General features: G+C 38.9%; 1 protein-coding gene across 1 annotated transcript in view; it reads left to right on the top strand.

Moving 5' to 3' along the window:
• The window catches only part of wnt10a (wingless-type MMTV integration site family, member 10a), a 38,500-nt gene extending 14,281 nt beyond the window's left edge, over positions 1-24,219 (top strand). The window contains exon 4 of the mRNA XM_024285905.2: positions 21,893-24,219. Within this exon, the coding sequence (XP_024141673.1) occupies positions 21,893-22,414 (522 nt within the window). The 3' untranslated portion in view covers positions 22,415-24,219. The remainder of the gene's footprint in view (positions 1-21,892) is intronic.
• The last annotated feature ends 407 nt before the right edge of the window (positions 24,220-24,626 follow it).

Below are 24,626 nucleotides of genomic sequence, written 5' to 3'. Positions count from 1 at the left end.
CGGGGTCCCCCCAGAGGAGCTGGGGGAAGTGGCCGGGGAGAGGGAAGTCTGGGCATCTTTGCTTAGACTGCTGCCCCCACGACCCGGTCCGGATGAAGCGGAGGAAGATGGATGGATGGATGGAATATTCCTGCCTTTTTATTATTCATAATTATAATTATGAATAATAAAAAGGCAGGAATATCAAAAAGTTATAGTTTTAAAAATTGGTATTCTGCTAGCTTTTGAACTATTTTGGGATTTACTAAGATTTTTTAGGCTATTTTGGAGCTTAGCTAATATTTCAGCTACATGCTAGCTGTTTTGGGCAACCTTGGTTGTTTTCTTTCTTTTTTTTTTCTTTTGTTTTATTTGGCTAATTTGACAATTAGCTAATATTTTAGCTGGCTATCAATTTCAGTATCTTCAGCCATCAGCACTAGCATCTTCAGCGGCCAAATTCAGCTTACAGCATTCACACTAGCATGACTGAGGTTATGCTATATATCTAGTTCAAATGTATGTTAAAAAGTTAAAGTTTTGAAATTTTGTTTGTGTGTTCAATAAATGTTTATCCTGTTCGGCCCGTGACCTAAGGTGTGTTTTGGATTTTGCCCCCCTGTGCGATTGAGTTTGACACCCCTGGTCTAAATAATTGGGTGTACTGGTATGACATATTTTAAATTTAGCTGAACCTTGTGCAGAAACAGTTTAGTCTATGCAATAACAGTGAAGGATTGCACTGAAAGAATAGGTAGGTTCATCTAGGTTCTACCTGTCAGTCATCTGTCATGATTAGGGTCTCTGTTTCAGCACGAGTTTGCTATGGTCATGGTTTTGTACTTTATGCTTGAACATTTGCAGAACTACTGGATTAATACATCCTAAGACTTCTGCATGTTTGTATATGGATCTTTTCCTGATATTTACCACTGTAGAGATTTGTTCAGTTTCTTTTTACTGATTTAGGGGGAAAAGTTCAGTTTTGTCATTTTTATGATCACATATCAGAAGCGTTGTATCTTAGCAATCACAGGAGACGTTTGCTACAACTTTCAATCATAGTGTGGAAATAAAAGTATGGAGCTATTTGTGTGGAAATTCAACCTCATAGATCGGTGTGAAGGACTAACAGAACAGTGGGGACACAGAAAGAGTCGTAACGCTGATCTCCGTCTGAAAAACTACGGATTGTATAGTAGTCCCTGGATATAGCAAGATTTATTGTTTATGGTCTTGCTGTTTCAGAGATTTTTTAGAAAGTAATTTTGGATGTTTTTATTTTTATTTTTTTACAGTGCATTGTGTTCTGTGTCCTGATTGGCTGTAGTCAGTCAATCTCCTTCGTGCTGCATCTGCTGTTAACTATACGTTCAGATTGGCACTAGTACGTAAATCCTCGATTGAGATCAGACATTTGTGACCATTCTATGAAACTGGACTGATTTTTTCTATGAAGATTTGAACTTTGAGAGTTTAAACAAGAATGAAAAGCGTGAAAATGTTTGTCTGAGAAAAGTGTGTCGGGAAGAGTTTTATAGCCATAAACATCTACATTCAATTGTGAAAATAAAGTTTACTATCATTGATTATTTCTTGAACATAACTTACGAAGGAACACGGGTCATTTTTCAAATCTTAATATTCCTATTTTTTCATGTCTAATTAGGGGTGTAGGATTAGGATTCATTTTTACCACAATTTGATTCATATCATCATTTGTGGTTGGTGGATTGTCCTCTCTGGGTGGGTGGAGTTCTCCTGCCTCAAATGGAGGAGTTTAAAATTTTTAGTGTTTATTTGTACAATATTTCAATTCATAGAACAAAAAAATAATTTCTAGGTGCAGCCAGGAGCCAGAGGGGGTCTGGTTTCTGCTCTTTGCAGATGATGTTGTCCTGTTGGGTTCTTGGATCCAGGACTTCCAGCATGCATTGTGATGGTTCTCGACCAGAGAAAGTTTGGCCCCTCTCGGTGGCTGGAGTGCTCCTGCCTCAGATGGAGGAGTTTAAATATCCTGGGGTCTTGATCACTAGTGAGGGAAGATCGTAGTGTGAGACCGACAGGCGGATTGGAGCAGCACCCGCTGTCATGCGGTCTCTCCACCAGTCCGTTGTGGTGAAAAGCTCTCAATTTACCGGTCAGTCTTAAGATCTGAAAATCTGGGTGGTGGTTTAATCAAAGACAACTCAACTTAAACAAATAATGAAATATTAAATTCACTCTTCATGAGTCTGAATCAGTCCGCCCTTCTTGCTTTTTAAGGTTAAGATAGTTGTGTTTTATAGTGTTTCCCTTTTTCAGATGACTTTGGCTTCTCTAAGACATGTTGGTCAAAAGGTTTATATCTCTAAAACCTTTTAGAACCAGCAGAATGCATGACCTTCTGTTTATCCTGTCAAAAGTGTCTCACAAGCTGATCCAACAACAGATGTAAACAACAGAGATGCAGCTCCTCCACTCAGGCAGCATGGAGGCAAGAACTGAGCGTAAATGCCTCATTGTTCCCCGTTTCCTCTTGAGCAATTTAGGCCCGTATCTTTTCATCGGTTTATTTTTGGCTTCCTTGATTATGCAGACAAAACACTAGAGTGGAGCTCGTCGGCTGAGCGCAGCGACAGCTGGGCTCCCCGCTGGAGCTGTCGCGGTTACCTTATTCACAGAGAAGTTTGGTCCAATCAGAGGCGAGGAAACAGGAGTAAACACTGGTTTGGGAGGACAGGATGGTGCTTGAAGCAAATGATGGAACATAAGTCATCTATTGATGAGATGTCATTTATTTATTTATCAAGATAACTAAATGTTCAGGCTTTTTCTGTCCTTGATTCCACAAAAATATAAACATTTAGTTGCAGGATGCTACCATTCCATCTATGAGCGAACAAACTCCTGTGATATGTCTTTAAAAAAAACAAAAAAAAACAATAAATTAAGATTTTATAAAATAACAGAGAAGCTTCTCCGCCTCTTTGTTCTGTTAGATGTATAGGAAGAACCTTCTACTTGACTTTACTTGTTATTCATATTCGCTTTATTGTAAATTCGATTGGACAGCTGCTTTTTAAAGGGACATTTTCCACCAAAAATTGCTATAAAGGTTCTTTTGTCCAAAAATAATTAAAAAAAAAAACTTTTTTTTTAGTTTTGGAACTCTAGAGAACCCCATTGAAAACCATGAAATACTCATGGTGAAAGCCTGTGGAGAACTTTGAGGAGTTACCTATCGTCTCTTTGGTTGGTTTATGGATTATTCCCAGAATTCTGTGACTTGATGAGTAAAAAAAAAAAGAGAGTCTCTGGAAGATGTGCTTCCCACAACATCTGAATAATGGAATTTAAATAATGGAATTAAAAAAAAAAACAGCCTCAGAGTGATGATCATGCATGGAGGTAGGAGTGTAATTATGCAGACTAACAAGCTTAGTTTTTTTTTTTAATTTTCTATTTTTTTACACAACATTTTAACATTGATATAACATTTTATCATATTAAGAATTAGAGGAAAATTAATATAGTGATGCTGAATTAGTAGAAATGTATTGACAATTATGTAGAATGTACAGTCAGAATTACAAGACTTCCTGTTTATCCAATATAACCATTCCTATTTGATCTGAAACATTAATTCCATCAGCAAACCTTTCTTTAAAGCCCATTGTGTACAGAACCTGGTCCATGTTTTCTGTCCTGTAGTTCATCCTCACTCCACTAGAGGCAGTAGAGGGGCTTTTCCTGATCATTTCAAAATGGCTGCTTTCATGACATCCGTAAGACACTTTTGGCGGGGAAAAGTTTTGCTAGATTTTAAAACTTTAAGGTGAGAATGACTCATCTTTTGCTTTTGGATCAAATTAGAGACAGTGGGTAACTAAGGTGCTGTTTTTCTAAACACTCATGACAATATTTGATCTTATATTAATATTGTTATGAGAAAAACGTAACAAATCATCCAACAGATCATAATTGATATTGTTTTGCATTAAAAAATTATATTGTTGATTTTTTTTTTTCAAGAAGGAGGGGAATAATCAAAGGGTTTAAAAGGCATATTAAGTTTTTTAATTTTTTGTTAATTGGAGATACGGACCATGTTACACTTTAAAAAGTGAAACATTGGATCAATTAAAAAACATTCTGTAATTTGTTACGTTAAAAAGTGTTGGTATATCAAATTAAATGCTCAGGTTGAGTAAACTATCAACTCAAAGTTTTAATTTGATGAAAACGAATCATTTTAATTGTCACAAATTACAGAACTTTAGTTAATTGATTCAATGTTTTCACTTTTTTTTAGTGTATATTAAACAAACTGAGCCTAAATGACCCAGAACCTGCATCTATGTTTTTCCTGAGCCACATCTGATGGTTTCTACTGACCTCGTTCCTAGTTAATGTCTTTCTCAGTAGATCTGATAACGGAAATCGTCTCCAAACCGCAGGTTTTTACGCTTACGGCCACACAGGCTCACGGGAGCGCAGACGGAGCGACAGGCCGTCACAGGCTGCAGATCAGAAAGAGTAATGTGCTCAGGAAATGGAAAGGGTTAGAGGGGGAGAACTGAGGCAGAAATCAAAGAGTGAAGGAGGAACAAAGACAAGGCGGACGATTAGGGAAACGAGGGGGAGATGAGGGACAAAAGTGTGAGTCAGTGCAGAAGTCGCTCTCTAACACCTGAAGTCAGACTTCAGGTGTTAGAGAGCGACTACGACAAAAGGTGCACGCCGAGCGCCAACAGGTGAGGCCTCAAAATAACGCTGTTCCCGTGTCACAAACCGACCACGACTAACCCCCCCACCCTCCACTCAGAGGAGCAGTCTCTGAGCGGAGGAATGCGGTGGTTTTTTTCCTGGGGTGTGCATGTTGCCTCATGCCCACCCCAGGGTTCTCACGACGTCCCGTCTTGTTTTTAGCCCTAATTAGTGACTGCTGGCAGTTTGGAAACAGATGTTAGAAACCCTGCAAAGGATTTTCAACTTCAAACAACGAGGCGGAAAGTAGAAAGAGATTCGCCCTTCCTCCTCCCCCCTCTGTACGGCCCCCATTCTCCACCGGCAGGACACACAATGAGCACTTTGGCTGCAGATTATGTCACTACATCATGTCAGGTTTAGGTGAAAAAAGAAAGTTTATCCAGATCTTCATCATTTATCGTGAAAAACATCCTTATTGCTTCCAGGTGCAGCGAGCACCTCTTTAAACATGCAACCTATCGATGCTTCAATGCACGGAGCACTTCCTTCATATCAGTCCTGAAGAGTAATTAAAGTAATTAAAATAATTTTATCCTTCTGGTTGGAAATATTGTGGAAAAGCTTTGAAGTCGTCGTCGGTCTTCCCAGGACTGCGTGTTCCAGAGAAGGCTCAGAGCAATTCGGATAAACAGGCATAATAATAAAGAAAAGAGTGACATCTGAGAGCCTTCAGGCCTCCATGAGGACGCTGAAGTCAATTACGAGAGAATCTGAAGAAGACTTAAACAAGTACAGTTTGTTCAGAAGTTTGGCAGCAAAGAACGGCGACTCACAGAAAACGTGTCCTGTGGACAAACGAGGTCAAAGCGGAGACAATCCCAAACACATTAGTGGATGAGCAGAAGAAAACGGAGGTGATGCAATAAATTTGATCCATTATAAGTGGTCTTTTAATTATGATTATTTTGGCCAAATCAAAAAACCTGCAGCTTTTTCACAAGACTTATTTTCTGCAGAGCGGCAGGAGTTCATTATAAATTCTCCTCTGAGTTGTGGGCGGGACTTTTGGCAGGGAAGTAACCCTCCACTGATTCCCTATCATCCCTTTGTTTATAGTCTACTAGCTTACAGTCCCCAATCCTCAGAGCTACCCAGCCGTACAGTTCTGATCCAGATTCCAGCTCAGACGAGGAAAACAAAGACGTTCATGGATCTATTTGTCTGCAAGTGGAGGATTTAGAATTGGACCTGGAAGATCCTATCTTTTTCAGGATTGAATAAAGAAATATTCAAAAACTTAGTTTAGTCATAAATTATCTTATATATGTTCTCCATAATAAGAAAAGCGTTAAAATAACATGTTAAAAAGTCCCAGGATTTCTTGGAGTAGGTCTTTAGAGGGAAATATATCCATTTATATGATAGATTACTTTTGGAAGACTGAATAACAAATTATTTATTAAATATCAGTTATTTTTGTGAACTCTTTTCCAACCCGGAAGTAAAGCGCCTTAATCTCTGAGGCTCCGCCTTTCACTCCTTGTGGGTACCGCCCATTTCATGACATCATCCTATGCTGGCCCCTGCAGCATGTCTGCGTTTCACCCACAAAAACAAACAACATGCGAACTTCTGCAAAGATGGATGTGCATATAAAATGAGAAAATATGTGGAGAAAGTGTACATGTGTGTTACAGCCAGACCTCTCCTGGAAGGGGCTGTTCCTCACTTATCTACGTCACGTTTTCATGGATTGGGAGGGGCTGGTTTTTAGAGGAATGCTTAGAAAATGTGTGAATGGATCGAAATATCGCTTTGGGGTTGTTTATAGTGAGGAATTAACATTATAATACACTTAAAAGCTCAAAAAGTTGATTTTGCATTGTTAGGGTCCATTAAAGTCCAGACTATAAAAAATATTTACAAAAATTAAAGTCTAATCTCACTTCATGATTAACTTTATTCCGCTCCGCTCTTGTCATGTCCTTCTATATGTTTTTGAGTAACTCTGCTGTGTGTTATTTCTTTGTGCATCTAAAATGTGCAGTTTTAATAACATTTAATAAAGTTTCTGCTCGTTTTTTTTCTCTTATCATCTATAACCATTTAAACAGACTTTGGAACAACCTTAGCAGACCGTCAGTGCTCGTGCTGCAGAATGGGAGTCCAGGTTCTGTTCAGTTCTGTTTGTTCATCAGTCTGATATTGAAACTTCTGGCAGTTCAACAGTCTTCTACCTGCAAACAACTGTAATTCACCACAAAGTCTGCTTTTATGGCCTGCCCTAGAAATGGAAAAACAACTCTTTTTAGCACAGAAAAGATCAATTTTTTTCTCAACTCTAGTCCTTTGTTTGACTGTGTCCAAAACAAAAATCTGATCACGAAGCATCCAAGTATTTTACGATAAACACAGCATCATTATTTATGGAACAAACAAACAAACAGAGATAAATAAGGTAAATTCCAGCAGCATCTGTGTTTGAAAAACAAAGGTGCATGTGCAAGGCCTGGTTGTGCCATATTGTCCACATTTCTTCTTGTTTTTATTTCATTTGACTTAAATTAATCTTTAATGAAAACGCTTGAAGTATTTTGGGTGCAAATTTGTCATCTGCCTTTATTCCATTTATTTCTTTACCTATTTGTGGTTTTTCTCAATGATCCAGAAAGTGATGATGCTGTAAGCAGCAAAAACATTTTTAAAAATGCTAATTTAACAATATGTAGAACCAGCGCTGCTTTCCACAAAGAAGATCTAAAAAAAAAACAGATTTTCATTCCACTGTTTTTTTTCTTTACGTTTAATGACATAGATCATTTATTTCTGTGAATAATTTAAAATAAATATGGAGTAAAATAAGATGTATAGTGTATATTTATCAATCACAAAAAAACATGTATAACACAAAAAAAACCTGATTAAAATTTTGAACAAAAAATGAAGAGAGTTTGCACCGTTGGTAAAACTATTAGCATATTGTCTGGTAATTAGTGAGTGTTGTTCATTTTTAGGCTTTGCAGTTTACCTGTCTGCTCAGGTATGATCACGTCATTGTCTCACTCATCGCAACTTTTGTGGTCTGCATTTGAATCAAAAACAATGAAGGAATCCAATCTTTGAGTGTCAGGAACTCTGATCATGAAGCTGTAGGAAAAACGTCATAACTAAACACATCAAAGAAAGTGAAATCCACAAAGGCAATAACCTCTGTTCTGTGATTTTGCATGAAGACAATTGATGAAGTAAACCAAAAAAAGACTTTTTAATGCACATGTCAAAGTCAAGGTTTAGGTGAAAAAAAAAAGGTCAAGTCGAGGAGAAAATCTTCAAAATCTACTGGAATTACGTTAATCATGTTAACGGTTTAAAAGTTAAAGGAAATCAAAGAACATAAACACTGGAGCTCCAGTGTTAAAGGGTTGGTTGACGGCAAGCTCTAAAGCAACGATCAAAACTTTAAGCGACTATTTCCAATGAAAAGTCTATGGAAATGCCTTTAAAACTCATGTTCGTCCATCACTACGCACATTTTTAAGACATTATTTGGGTTCTCCTTACAAAACGCGTCCATTAAACGTGTTGAAATTTGAATTATTTGCTCTGAAATTCCCTTTTCTCAGCTTCAGGATCCACAGGAATTGTGTAGTTCGAAGAACGTGTCATTTTGCTGTTGCTGGAAGTTTCCCCGGTGTTAAAGGGTTAAGTATGGCGTGTTTCTTTTTCTTTTAGCTGCTTCAGCTTCTGTTGTAATTATTTTTGTATTAAATCAGCAGATTTGGCCTGAAAATTGGCTTAATCTCAGTTTATCTGCAACGCGTTTGATTATCTGAATCCTTGTGTGAAAAACAAGAAGAATCCAAATACTTTTTTTTTGTCTTTACAGCTTTGTGTGTTGCCCAATTTAAAGAACTTTTTGTGAACCAAATGAACTTCAATGAATCACCAGGATTAAAATCTGCAACTGTGAGTGCCAGATGATTGTACGGCTAATTGAGTTCACAGTAATCCAGTGAGGGAGAACCACACGACTGATGAAAAAACATCCAAACTGAGTGAGTCTGGGCTCCCCAGAGGCCATTTCATGTCATTAGCGGCGTGCAGGGCATTCCTGCCAGCACAGATGATTCAATCTGCGCTCGGCAGCTCGTGCACATGTGTACATATATACAGTCAAGCCCCCCCTCCCTCCTCAGCTTTGTTGTACTTTTAAACACAGCAGTAAAAGCTCAACAGGTGGAAGTGCTTATGTGGGTAATAACATTTTATTAGAGTCTCTAAATCAGAGCTGTGCGTGAAAAGCGGCGCGCAAACGCTGCGCACACAGACACGCGCGTCCCGGTGCGGCGTAATAGACGCGGTAATTGCATGTCATCGCAGTGGTGTGTGTTTGTCTGCTTCGCTGCTCTTTTGAAGCAGTTGGTTTGTTTAGTCATGTCTGGCTTTAATGTGTTGCAGTGGGATTTGTTTGTGTGCTTTGATATCGCCTCGGCTTTCTGCGCAGCTTCAGTAGATTTCCTTTGAACTGACAGGCGCGAGGCCGCACGCGGACGATTCATCAGCGAGAAGGGGTCGACCGCGGAGCAGGACTTCCCCAAATGCGGTTTGTGCTGATGACACAAGGATTGGCAAGTGAATTAATTCAAAGTGGCAAAGAAAACAGAGAGTAAAGCAAATGGTTTTAGCGGTGGAGTTGAGCCGATCGGGACCCAAAAGGTCGCAAACACCATCCTAAAAAGAATTGTTGAGTCTGAGCTGGCACATTTTTCAGATGGTAATAAATATGTCGTCAGCTCATGCTCCCAGAATTCCCCTGGGCCTCTTGTCATCAGTCCTGCTTCATTAGCACCAAGTCATGCCGACTCTTTGGTGACAAACCCGAGCAGCATTAGTCTAAAAGGTGTGTGGTAACACTTCACCTTTGGCACACTGCAGTCCTGGATCCCAAAATGTGTTAGGACAAGGCTGCAGGAGACAAGTGCATGCAGGAACAGAGCTGCTTCATTACCTTTCTATGTCCTGGAAAAACATCACTGTAATCATTTTTTACAAAAACGCTCGTGTGAACCTCTTTTACGTCTGAATTCAGTCAGGCGATGTCATCCCGTTTCCGTGCTCTCCCACACAATGCACAGTAGTGTAGCCTGCAGTATTAGTCTGCTACCAACATGTTGTGTTTGATCTCCGTCTGGGGTTGCTTTATAGTTGCCTCTGTCTACCACCAAGCCTATTAAAACTTGCCAGATGTCTGTTTCCAGCTTTCTCCACATCGGACTGCAGCTCTGTGTTGTTGGAGCTCGCTTCCTCCTGTTGGCGTTCAGACCTCTCAGCTTAGACCTGGCACTTCACCAGACTTTTTTTTTTACTATGCAGCTTTCCTTACCTCAGGGGAATATTTATTACAGATAACATCACACTTCTTTCATGCTAAGTTAGTCTGCCAGAGGAGACTGAGACAAACCAAACTTTACACCTTTTTTTGATTAGGTTTGTTTTCACACTGAGCTGACCAACACCAAACGGTTTACACGCGATATTGAAAATGAACACTAATTAGGTTAAAAAAAGGGGACTAGAAAAAGAAACTTCACACCAATTCTTTAACCCTTTAGGGACATGTGTCAAAGTCAAGGCCCAGGGGCCGGATCTGGCCCTCTTGGTAATTCTATCCGGCCCTCCAGATCATTTTATTTTACTGTTATCATTGGCCAGATTTTATCTTGTGTTTACTTCTAACTTGCAGAATTTTGACTAAATATATTTTTGATGAGAGTAAAATATAGAAAGTTATTTAAGATTTAAATTGATTTAATCTGGAATAATAATCCTGAATCTTTATTATTCATAATTATGCTAAAAAGTTGCAGTTTTAAAGTTTTAAAAATTGTAATTCTGTTATATTTTTGGACTATTTTTTTTACTATATTAAAAAATGTGTCTAGGACCAACATTTTTAAAGCATCAATAGCCAAAAAAAAGTAGATTTACTGTTTGATTACCCTTTAAAATCCATGTTAAACCTGTCTGTTAAACCCCCCTTCCCTGCTTGTTTCTAAAATGTCAACACTAACTACATCAAATTAAACAAAAGTTGACAGCAGTGGCCGTCGCTTTTAGGACAACTGGAAATTGAAGTAGTTTTTCAGTGAAATACAACAAATCTGTGCCTGCCTAATCCTCGCAGAGACTGACTGTTTTCAAGAATTTCAATAGCAAGAGGCAGACGGGACATGCTAAGGCCGAATCCGAATTCTTCCCTTACCCCTTCGGCTTCTCCCAATCCCTACATTTTGATCTACTTTTGTGTTTCAGAGCCATCCCACGTGAAGAAACTGTTTCTCAGACGCAAAACAGAGTCCTTGAAAAACTATTTCGGATAAGGCTAATCCTACAAATGTCCCTACGATTGGAGGGGTAGGAAGAAAGCATAGGGGTGGGGTACGAATTCGGATTCAGCCTCAGTAAGCCAAGCAAACTGGGAAAGAATGATGCATTGCCGTAAATACGAAATTCATAGTAATTTTTGTTAAAAATGTCTTTAGCTGTTTTTCTGTTTTACATAAAGAAATAAAAAAGTATGATATTGTTATGAAATTTCCACTTAATAGTACACTGGCATTTAAAGTCACAAGGGTTGAAAGAATGGAAGCTGATTGGTCAGTCCTCACAAATATTCACCTCACCAAATCTGGCCCTTTTTGAAAAAACTTTGGACACCCCTGGCTTACATAACTAACATAAACCGACTGATTCTGACCCGGTATTAACTTTTCTACTGTAAAGTGTTGCCTCTCAGCTTCAGAATCCGATGGAATTCCATTAATTCCGTCAATAGTCCAAGAGATACGGTAGTTCGAAGAGTGTATGTTATTATTTTGTGTGCAACAGCTGATCAATAAACGGTTTCTCCTTTTAGGGATGCAAAATAATAACAGAAACTGATAAACAATTATGACGCCGTCCCTTGTTGAATTTGGGTGATTGTGAAGTCTTTGGCATAACCTTCAGTTTCTGCCTCTTAATGTAAAGCCAGCGTGGATTTTGAGGTGAGTTTAGGATCATTATCAACTTCAGCTTTTTTCACAGATGGCATCAAGTAATATCCAAAATTTACTGAAATTTTACAAGCATGATTGATCCACTCCCATGCTTAACAGTTGGACAGAGGTTCTTTGTAATAAACCCTGAACGGACCTTTGCTCATTTTGACCAAAAAGTTCTATTTAAACCGGGTCGGTCCACAAAACTTGTTTCCAAAATGGATCAGGCTTGTCCATTTGTGAACTCCAAACTTTGAATTTCGTGGTGAGGACGTAGATGAGGTTTTCTTCTGATGACTCTTCCATATTTGTACACGTATCTCTTGACAATAGAACATTGCAGCACATCTCCAGAGTCTGCAGCTCTTTCTGAAGGGATGCTGCAGTCAAACATAGGGTTGGATTTGCTTCTCTCACAATCTGAGCTGCTCTGAGATTTTTCTTGGTCTTCCAGAGTTTGCTTTAACTTCCACTGTTCCTGTTGACAAACATTTCTTAATTAGATTCCGAACAGAGTATATTGACATCTGAAAACACTTAGCTATCTTCTAATAGTCTTCTCCTGCTTTGTGAGCATCAACTAGTTTCACTTTCAGTGTTCTAGGAAACTGCTGGAAGAACCCTTGATGATTGTTGGAACAAAGTGACTGATTATTTAAATTTTTGAGATTAGTCTTTGAAAACGATGATTGTAAACACTGTCAGGTCTCACCTTTTCCAAAGGGGGCGGAGCATACCGTAAATTCTGCAGGGTGCCTAAACTTTTGCACTCGCCATTATTTTGTTTTCTGTTATTTTGAAAGGGTAAATGATGGAAATAAAGCTTCATTTTTATGACACATTACAAGAATGTCTCATTTGTAAATTGATGCCTTCTTTGGCTTCTTTATGCACAATAATATCATATTTTACCTGGCGTGCTCAAACTTTCTATCCTCACTGTATGCACCTACTTTGCACTTACAAGTGATTTTTTTCTGAGGTTATAAAAACAAAATATTTGATCATCATGATTGGATATAAGAAGCAGTAAATTATCGCTGTAAAACATATTATCGTGCATCACTACCTCCTTATCATTTTTGCAGATCAAACATTTTCCAACTTTTTTGTGATCGATTCCTCTTTTTTTCCCTTCTAATTTACTTTTTATTTTTGGTCCATTTTTTTGTCAGTCTGTATGCGTTCACACTACAGTTTAACCTTTTTAACTTTCACTTGCTAAGGCTCCATTTTTAATAGAAATAAAAAAAAATCAAAATGATGATGGTTTCTAAAAGAAGAAAATCAGAGCTTGATAGTTTTGTCCAGAAACAAATTGATGTTTTACCTTTCTGGCATTGAAGTTTTAACACTGAGAAGTTTTTCTCACGTTTGTTGAAGTAGGAAATTCTTAGCTTTTAGCCAAAACTAAAATTTAGCTGGTGTCTCACAGCATATAAACCCCTTCATGCCATCTGTCACATTCCATAAATACCAGATAACACCATTTAATATCGATATATGTTTGTAAATGTGGTGGTTGTGACATGAACCTCAAAATCTCAATTGTTTTTTTTTTTGTAAGTTTACCTTTTTAAACTACTTGAAACTATTTAAATAAAAAGTGAAGAAGTGAATGCAAAATAGTCAACAAACCAGAAGAAACACGTAACGATGATACAAAAATAAATCAAAATCTTAAACTATAAAAAAAACAACTGGTATAAGTATAATAACCTTGTTAGCCTTTAAATAGAACAAAAAAGAGGTAAAATAACTTAGCATTTAAATAGAATGGAAATATAGTGAACAATGTTGCTCTATATTTTGCAGAAACGTGTCTTATTATGGTGTAAAGGACTTAAAACGCTCTTGTTCTTTGTTTTGGACTCTTTTGTCGTAAGGTTAAAGGAAATGTCATCATAAGGTGGTATAATAATGAGATTTTTTTCACATCTTCTACTCAAAAATACCCTCTTGCACATAACCTTTATTATTCTTTGGGTTGTTTCCCAAATGGACTCGAGTTTGACAATCCACACTGCAGAGATCAGTCATTCTGCAATAAATCAAGAATAACTGTTTAATTATCTCCACTCCTCAGCCTTTAAACTGACACAATCACATTTAACCACTGAATCGTAAAAAACATCTTCTGTAGGAAACCAGAAGCTGTTTGTCTCTTTTCTTTCAACAGTTTAGATGGGACTTTTAGCTGTAGATGAATCTTTATGAAAAATGACAGCAGACCACAGTGTCTGAGGCTAAAAGAGAAAAAATGGACTGGTGCTGGGTTGGTTATTCAAGATATATTAGTCCTGTCAATCCTAATTTATCCACTTTTTTATCTTTGATAAATCACCTTGAATGATTACCACACACATAAACTGAATTCTGCTTCTTTTTGGTTGGTTCAGAAAGCCAGAAAGCTTCTATTGTCTCTTCAGAACAGATTTTTTGTTGAGCCCTGAAGTGCAAAGTGACGTGGCCAATGTTTTGCTTTATTTCCATAATCTATTTCATCAGTTTGACAAAAACCTTTCCTCTCTGGAATGCTAACTTTCCACTCTAGTTCATGTAACTGTACAGTAGTTTCCACACAAACGTCAGGAAACTCATTTCTGTAAATCATTTTTTTCAACAGCTTTAAACTTTTCAGCAGAAGTGAATTTCTCTAAGTGTCTAATGTCAGTTACAAATAACATCATGCCTGTTTGCTGAAAGTCCTGTCCTGCGGTGACTGCTGCATCAAACGGTAACAATGTGGATGCAATTACCAGTCAAAGGCCAGTTTGTGTCTTTAAGGTTGAAGTGGGCTGGAACGTTTCGTGATTACAGACTCGGCTGTGTGTTTAAGGCCGGTACGTTTGTGATTCTGGGGTTGCCTCTGCCTTTGCAGAAAAACCTTTAACCAAAAGCTGCAATCTGAACTGCAGTGCAAGTGCTGTTTAAGCCGCTGCTGTGCACTTCTGTTTATCATACCGTTTTACAGCCTCTAGCTGCGTGTCCACGCCACCAATCACAGCTCTTTAAACTCTCTTTTCAACACTCTCAGTAATAGTCAGTCTGTTTAGGTAAGACGGCATGAAGACGTCTGCGCTGCTCTAAAATGAGCAATGAGGCAAAAATATTTGGCACTTCTGAGCTTGATTATTATAATACTGATCAGTGTGTCTGACACTTCATTTTCTCTGATGTTGGCAACTTTGATGACTGTTTACAGGATAGAAAGTATAAACATGTGTTTATCAAAACATAAAAGGACTAAAACAAAAAATACATTTTGTTTTTGTACTAAAATAAATGACGAAAAAATACAAATTTAAGTCTTCAGTTGGCGATTCCTGGAGTTGGGCTGAAAACATCAAGAATTTAAAGGTTGATTCAATGTTATATCGCGATACTTCATTTAGCGATACTTGTATTGCTTTAAAATGCTACCAAGACGATATTTCATTATTTTCTTGTGATAAATCTGATCTCGTCAGCCTCGAGGTTGTTGTTACCGGTTCTTACATAACAAAATGAGACTTGTACAATTCAGTTTTAACTAAGGGTGAGAACTTTACCTGAAAATCTCTTCCAAGTTGGCTCTGGTACCATATAAAATACAGATTTTGGTAGTTCGTGGATGATGTAAGAATGAGTGGGGCCAGTATGCACTGTATGGAAAGCTTCAATCAAAATTTAAAGAAGTATTGGGCCAAAGTTAATCTAATTTAGCGATCTGATTGATCAGAGAGACACAATTGCCAAAAGAAATCCACCATGAATTAGTTTTGTTAACTTGTATATGAGATACAATGTTCACATTTTACCATTTATTAACACAAAAGGTGCATTAATATCATCTTTTAAAAAAATGAAGTATTGATATATCGGGATATGTATCATATAGTGACACATGTATCGTGATACGTATCATATTGTCAGACTCATACATGCCCCAGCTAAACAGTGCGCCCCAACAACCCACACCTACCACTTCTTTGTGTGCTTCTACACCCAGACCCTTGATGGAAAGATTGCAGGTTGAATTCCCGCCTTGCTAGCCCACACGTCCAGGTGTCCTTGGGTAAGACACCCAACCCCGAATTGCTTCTGTTGGAATGTTGGACCAGTTTTTGGCAGCAGAGCCACCATCATTGTGTGAATGTGTGAATGAGACCGTGACCATAAAGTGCTTTGGGCCGTCAAGGAAGGTAGAAAAACGCTATACAAGTATACGGCATTTACCATTTGATCATATTAATATTGAAAGTAATTTAAGTTGATTTATTTGGGAATAATATTCCTGCCTTTGTATTATTCATAATTCTGTTAAGGTTTTAAAGTTTTAAAATTGGCATTCTGCTAGCTTTTTGGACTATTTTGGAGCTTAGCTAATATTTCAGCTACATGCTAGCTGCTTTGGCTAATTTAGACTACTTTTTAAGGTTTTTTAGACTGTTTTGGAGTTAGGCTAATATTTACACGCTAGCTGTTAATTTAGCGGCTAATTTAGGCTATTTTCAGGATATTTTGAAGTCTAGTTACATTTTCAGCTACATGCTAGCTGTTTTGGCTAACCTATTTTTTTTAAGTCTTTTTAAGCTAATTTGGCATTTAGCTAATATTTTTGCTGGCCATCAGCTTCAACATTTTCAGCGTTTTTAGTTATCAATTTCAGCATCTTGGAAAGGCTAAATTCATCTTACAGCATTCACACTAGCATTTTCACAGGTAATGCTATATATCTAGGTCATAATTATTCGATTTTAAAGTTTAAAAAAATTTGTTTTAATGTGTTCAATAAATATTGATCTTGTTCGGCCCACGACCTAAGATTTGTTTTGGATTTTGGCCCCCTGTCTGATTGAGTTTGACACCGCTGATGTAAAGTGTAGCATGTCGGTGTAAAGATGTTTTTTCTTCGTGTCAAATGCTTTGGGAATTATGTTCATTGCGAAAACAATCGAAGAGTTACTGTAGTTCAAGGGAGTGTGTTATCAGCTTTCACCAGTGACACCTATGGTTTTAAAGAGTTAAACTACAAAGACTAGTAAAGGCACCAATCTGAGCAAAATACAGTTTAATAAACTAACAAGTTACCCATAGTAAAGCTACACCACCAGCAGGTTCCAGTCCTTTAACTCAACTTAATTAACATCTCAATATGTAATATCCAGATATCCTTCCTTTCCCCAACAACCTGTAAATGTGCCTCCATAGCTCGGTACTCACCTGACCCTGCTGCACACAGCATCCTTTCTCTTTTTCCATTAGAACTCTCTACAGCCAGCAGCAGAGCTGGCCGTTGGGTTTGATCACCTGCTTTAGGCTCCTCCCTTCAAATCACCAGCGGACAGCCAGCTGTCTTTGTCATGAACCCGCCGCTCCCAATTTCCACTTGGCGGCTCTTCTTCCGTCTCCTTACGTTCCTCTGCTTCTCCAGCCAGCTCTCAGCCTGGATGTTTTTCCCTTCAGAGGCCGTTGCTCTAGAGTTTTCCCTGGGAACTGTGAGCTCAATGAAATATACATGTTCTGACTCAGACCACAACACGAAATGTGGCCAGAGAGTTTGTGCAGGCGATCTTCTGAGGAACTCTGAGCTGGCCTCCCAAGTCCACTCTCCATTGCCAGTCTAATTTCATCCGACTGACCAGTAGCTTTCCCACAGGCTGCCTGTGTGCTGCACTTCTTCATGAACAAACTCCATTCCCTGTTTATAGACTTTGGTGCATTAAATACATTTTTCTATCCAGTATTGCTGTAGACTATTTAAAATCCTCTGTTTGACCGGATACCATCAGCTGCAGCATATCTCTTTGACACAAACCAACTTTAGGGTTATCTCTATTGAACTCACTTTGCTGCCTATTGAATTGACCAGTTTCTTACCAATTATAGCCTTTTTTTCTTTTTTTTATAACATTTTAACATAGTTTTTAAAAAGCAATTTTTACTGTTTCTGGCTTTTGATTTAATGCATGGCACTTTTCTCATCCTGCTGCATTCATTTCCATAACAAAAAATTGTTATTGTACGAATTTAAAACAGTAAAGATTTCCAAACCTTACAGAATAATTTGTCCCAAATGCAAAGCAGATGATAGAAGGGAAAACTAGTGTTTTTTGAAAATGGGAAGACTTGAACACGGTGGTGGTAGTATGATGGAGTGGGACAGCTTTGCATCTTCATTGATGAAACCATGAATTATATTTTTTGCAAAAAGAAATATAGAAAAAAATGTCTTCCATCAGGCTTGGGTTCCGTAGCAGAAAAACTGACAAACTCAGCAGGAAGTTGGCCTTTGATGGAAAGGAAAAAAGGTTCTGGATTGACTGAAACTTAAACAGCCGTTCATGCTGGTGAACAATCCAAAGAAAAAAGTAGCTGGTTCAGAATACATCACATAAAAACACATCATTTACTTGACAGCAGATGTTGTTGTCCCAACTTTTTGCAAAGCGGGCCAGATTTGGTGAAGCCATTCCACCTGACATTCTATGAACTATTTAATGGCATTAGATGCAAATGAACCATAGAATGAACCTTTTATTGCAATGGGATCCCAGTTAGCTTGTCGCAGTTAGCATGTCGTGTCTGCTAGTCACTCTTGATGTTGAACTCCACAAAAACGACAACAGTTGTTTAAACCTTGTGCTATATTTTGGGGTCCAGATGACCCAACCATTATATTGATGTGTGATTTCTCCCATGACAAAGGTGGACATGATCTTATGTCTGACACCAGTGAAGATAAAAAATCCTTGAGAAAAAAGGTTCAGTGACCCTACTTTTAATGTTAAACATGCCTAGGATGGTACAAGGGTTAACAAAAATATGCCAGTTTCCACTTTTCTTGGAAGTGGTGACCTTCACTGTCAACTTTTCTTTTTAATTTACATTTTAGAAATGAGATATAAAGCCTTGCAGAAGAGTTGCACAACAGTGTTGCCACATGTTTACAACAGCCTAAATTGTCATTTAGCCAACCACAACTAAGAAATCATACAGACAGTTTTTAGAAACTGTTCAGAGCTGCATGTTATTGATTTTATGAAAGGAACCAAAGGAGAGAATTTGAACGTTGGCCACATTTGGCCCAAGGGCCGGGCTTTGGACAGGTCTGCTGTGGACCATCAATACTTTTGGGAGCTTAAAACTTTATTTACTTATTTGATTTGTTGAAGTTTTGGAAATACTTTAAGAGGGGAAAACTTTCTTTTTTTTCATCACTGTCTGTGAATATTAAAGTCATCGTTTGGGTCAGAACATGACTACTCAATGAGATTGGAAGAGTAATTTTACCAAAGTTACTGTGAATTTTGTTCTTTAACAGATAATGTGAGTTGGACTAAAGGTTAGGGCTAAGATTGGATCCTGGATTTAAGTCAGTGTCATCATTATTAGTTTAGTTATCATTTTATTGACAAAGTACAAAAAATGGCTCATCACATGAGGTTTCATATTAGGGATGCTGTTTTAATGCTTTTTTATTCACACTAATTCAAATTGTAAATACCTTTTTAATCCACAAATTCCTATGTATCTAGATTATTATTGCTTCCTTTATGTCTTTCCCTTTCTGTAAAGAGATGTCCTAGCCTATGCTCCACCCCCATTAATAAGGATGCTTTTTTCTGATTAACTTCTTAGGGAATCGTGCGTCGGTTTACTGTCTAGAGCAGGGGTCCCCAAACTTTTTCCTGTGTGGGCCACATAACTGTTTTCGTCTTTGATGGGGAGCCGTGGTCGGCTTGTAGGCTAACAGAAAAAGGATAACAATCACCGCCTAAACGTAAACATTTATGATTTTCCAGAAAGTCACACATAGCCAAATTTTAAATATTTAATTTCTGTAATCTTCACAGAAAAAGTAATACTAAAACATTTTAAAGACGAGATGTACAGCATTACCTGCAAAAGATTAATAACTGAAGATGTTTAAATTGATATCTAAAAACACTGAAGCTTATAGCTAGAAATGCTGAACCTGATAGCTAACTAATATATATATATATATTGATTTATATTGAAGTGCCAAATTAGCTGAAAAAACTCAAAAAATTCTAAATTAGTCAAAACAACTGGCATGTAGCTGAAATGTTAGGTAAACTTCAACATAGCCCAAATAACTGAAAACAGCCTAAATTAGCCAAAACAGCTAGTATATAGCCAAAATATTGGCTGAATGCTAAATTACCCTAAACATTAAAAAAAATGTCTAATTTAGCCATAACAGCTAGCATAAAACTGAAATATTAGCTCAACTCCAAATTAGCCTAAAAAAATAAAAAAAAAAGCCTAAATTACCCAAAACAGCTAGCATGTAGCTGAAATATTGGCCAAATGCTAAATTAGCCTAAAAACTGAAAAAAAAAATGTCTAATTTAGCCAAAACAGCTAGCATGTAGCTGAAATTTTTGCTAAATGCCAATTTAGCCCCCCCCATAAAACTGTTTAATTTAGCCAAAACAGTTTGGGGGGCCAAGCCAAATGTGGAGGAGGGTCGGATACGGCCTGCGGACCGCAGTCTGGGGATCCCTGGTCTAGAGCAGAGATGGGCAAATCGAGGGCCACATTGCTGCATGTTTTCCCATACCCTGCACTTGTATGATCTAATTGGCTGGACACACCTGAACCAGGTAATCAGTCATGGACATGCGGAAATCCTACAGACACCACGGAATAACCTATCCCTGGTCTAGAGGTGTCTCTTTCATCAGCCCACTGCATAGAAACACAGGTGGACAAAGGGGCATTAGTAAATGTTTGATAAAAAAGCTTTTGAGAAGGTTTGAATAAAACTATTTCACCAGTTTCAGCCTCTAATCACTACAGAATCATTGGTGTTTGTGAATGGTCTAAAGCAGGGCTGGTCCACAAGAGCCAGAACCCTGCCCGTGTTTCAGTTCTCCCAGACCAGCTTGCTGCTGATTAACTGATTCAAGCGGTTCCGCATCCCGATTGACTGAACACACCTGATAAAGGCAGTTATGGAGCAGAGAGAGTCGGAGAACAGGCAGGGTTGTGGCTCTTGAGGACCAGGGTTACCTGGTAAATATGAGTAATACGAGCAATAATAATAGTTTTGATCATAAAGGACACTAAACACAGCCCTTCAAAGTTCTAGTTATACCTGGTAAAAAAGAAAAATAAACTGCATCCACTGCTGCCTTGTATAAATATACAATAAACAAGTAATGACTGTTCTCCCCTTTGAGAGTTCATGAAACCAAGGCTTATCAATATCCTCCTCTAGATTAAAACCTCAAAAACCTTGCTAATTGTTATCTTAAATCATTGTAGCCAGATATTTATCTCCCATTTAATAGATCTCCTTTACACCAAAAGGCTTTGAGAGTAAAGTGCTGAGTTGACACATTGGACTGAGGCAGAAAAGGTGATGTACCTGTCGACAGTCTGTAATAACTTCTTGGTTTGAACCCAGTGAGTCAAAAACAGGGTTGATCTTGCGGCTCCCGATACTCAGACGAACCTGTGTGGGTGTGAGTGTGAGTGTGTTGATAGGGGCGGCAGCAGTAGCATCTGTCAGTACTCTGGGTGGCCTGCTGTTCCTGTTGGTAATTGGATCTTAAAGTTTAGGACTGGTGCTGACTGATAAACACACACCAACGCACACATGCGCACACATGTATTACGGACAGAGGCAGGGCTACAACTAAAGTAGGATTTGTCTGTCTGTGTTTACGTCTGCGCACCGTGGACAGGCACAGAAACATGCTGCAGCGCTTCCACTAAATCTCCAGCTGCTGATATCAAATGGAGTTCCGTTGGCCAGCATTGAACTATAAGAGGAAATATGTAAATACCTTAACGCCCTGATGTGTAATGTGCTACTACACGTTGGTTATGCTCTGAGTCATTACCTAATGTCAAAGGATGAATAATGACAGTACTGTTTGTTTGGGTAATACCTGCATCCATCGTGTTATTTGATATAGCATGTTTAACGAGATACTCAGACTCCAGGCCACCTGGATTTCATGTAGAAACAGTGGCTTAGTTGTCAAACAGAGAAACCATGATTTGCTTAAAAGTGTAATGACAACTTGTATATGAAACTTTATTTTCCAACCACTACTCAAGAAGGTCATTCATCCTCCTCTTTTTTTTCCACACCCTTCCACCTTTTCACCCCTTCCCTCCTACTCTTTCCTCCTGTCTTTCTACCCCCTCTGTGTGCCTCGCAGGTGGTGCTTGACCACATGAGGAGGAAATGCAAGTGCCACGGAACGTCGGGAAGCTGCCAGCTGAAGACCTGCTGGCAGGTCACCCCGGAGTTCCGGAAGGTGGGCTCCATCCTCAAAGAGCGCTTTCACGTCGCCACCCTTATCAAGGCTCACAACCGGAACACTGGACAGCTGGACCATTCCCACAACAACAACCACAACAACCACCACCACCATCATCAGCACAACCACCACCACCACCACTCGCACCGGCGACGGCCCGGCATCAACGAACTGGTCTTCTTTGAAAAGTCTCCCGATTTCTGCGAACGGGATCTAAGTTCGGACTCGGCTGGCACGCAGGGCCGCATCTGCAACAAGACCAGCCACGGCATGGACAACTGTGAGAGCCTGTGCTGTGGGAGGGGCCACAACATTCTGCAGCAGACACGGAGTGAACGCTGCAACTGCAAGTTCCACTGGTGCTGCTATGTGGTCTGTGAGGAGTGCAGGATAACAGAGTGGGTCAGCGTCTGCAAATGAAGAAACTGCAAGACTAAATTCTGGAGGAATCAAATTCTCCGTTCAGACTTTGAAGATGGAATGGCTGTAAAATACTATAAACGTTTGTGCAGTGGACTGCAGGGTTTGTCTGCAGAAGAAACGCGCAAACCCGACAAGCCAGCGGATGAACACGCTTGTCTGTCAACACATCTCAGAAACGCGCAATGCCTTTCTCCTGAGACCAAACACACAGGAAATAGTTGTGTTTTATCCTCACAAACAAAAAAGGAACCGGACAGTCAGAAGAACTTGGCCAAATTTACAGGAATGTAAAAATAAACTTAAGATTCAAACATGCGACTTATTGCTTCACGTTAACACTGCAACATCCATCCAGTTTCCAATCCCTTTGCTGGACCTATCCCAGCTACTGTTGGGCGAAGTTGGGGCACATCCTGGAAAGGTTGCCACAGAACTACCCACTCACACCTGAGGACAATTTAGAATCCTCAGTTATTCTATGAACCAGAAAACCAGAGACCCTCCTCACATCCACAGGGATGTATCCAGCCATAACTCTCCATAAATTATCCACACAAAGCAAAAGTATGGATGAAGTTTTTAACAAAGGATTTGACACAACTCAGTGTATAGAATCAGAGCACTTGCAGATTTTGGGCTTCGTTCAAGAGTTATTCTTGAATATTAATTTATAGCAACTATCCTGTTGCATGTTAAATACATTAAATTTGTAGATGTGCCACTCAATGTTGCATAGATGCATGTTTTAAAGTATACACGCAAACATAGACACTCTAAAACCTCAGAAATATCCATCCATTTTCTAAACTCATTTTGTTCATTTCGGGGTCATGGGGGTTTGGGAGCCTTACCCGGCCACTTCTGAACAATGCAGGGTATGTCTTGGGCAGGTCGCCAATCTGTTCTAGGGCCACAATCATACATAGGGACGATTTGGAGAAACCAATTAACCTATGAAGCATATTTTTGGGCGGTGGGAGAGTCTGGAGTCCCTGGAGAAAATCATGCATACACGAAGAGAACATGCAAACAGAAAGGTCCCCCAGTCGGGACTTGAACCAGGGGCCTTCTTGTCGTGAGGCAAGAGTGCTAACCACTGCACCACTGTGCAACAACTAGACCACTGAGTCCAGATCTTCAGCGTTATTTGCTGGGATTTGTCACATATCTGACCCTAAACCCAAAACAATAAAAAACCTACACATAGATATTCTGTGATCACCGTTAGAAAAGCACCAGTTTGTCCCTTAGTGTTGAACACAGCAGACTTTCACTCTTCCACAAAATCTGTAAATAAAAGAGCAGTTCTTCACCCAAAACCAATTCTAGTGCTGCAGGAAACCAAGCTATCAACATCTTCACATGACAGTTTCCTTTCTTGCCATTTGCAGCACTGTGTGCTTCTTGTTGTGTATCTGCACCCACCTTCTCCACAGTTTGTCCAGCGTGTACTGCAGGGATATTTTTAACCTCCAGAAAGTAGCTAAGGGTTTTATGTACATTCATAAGGTCTCACAAAACATTTATAAACAGTGTTTCTTATCAGACATTGTAATTTATTTCAAGCAAATGTATCGTGTTAAAAAAAGGAATACCTGGGATTATTTTTCCAGTGTTCAGACCATTTCTACCCTGATATGTAGTTTGCACGTACTAAACTATGTCTAGGACAACTCTGGGAAAATAATAACACTATGCATTTTTTTGTGCTAAATGTAATGTATGTTTGTATTTTGTATGTTTTAATATGGTTATTATCTAAGTTATTTTATTTTTGTGGATAACTTAATATTTGTAAAACAATAAAGAGAGATAATGTTAATGAGGCAACTTTATTGTGAAGAATGACGAACGAGGGATCTTTTAAAACGTTTTTCATACATTGTGATGGGGGGGGTCCTACCATCGTGGCACTCCTCCAGCACATTCTTCTGTCCTCTCTGCTTGCCGCTTGGATTGCCCATACATGTGACCTCCTCTGAGAGTCTCAATAGAATTCCTTCTTCAGCTCAGCGGCATCCCTTACTGTTGGTGGATTTTTGTCCCAACTGGAACCAAAGACCACAACATTTTACAGCAATAATGGTTATATTATTATTTGTTTTCACAGCGCATGTGTGGTATAGCATGCCACTAGTTCAGCCTGTGTCACACCGTTGCCAAGGACAACAACGTTTGCACTTCCACTGCCGACCAAGCCTTGCTGTTA

The sequence above is a fragment of the Oryzias melastigma genome, linkage group LG21 (genome assembly GCF_002922805.2).
Source record: "Oryzias melastigma strain HK-1 linkage group LG21, ASM292280v2, whole genome shotgun sequence".
Taxonomy (NCBI): domain Eukaryota; kingdom Metazoa; phylum Chordata; class Actinopteri; order Beloniformes; family Adrianichthyidae; genus Oryzias; species Oryzias melastigma.
The sequence above is the reverse complement of the archived record's forward strand: the minus strand, read 5'-3'. Positions and strand labels throughout refer to the sequence as shown.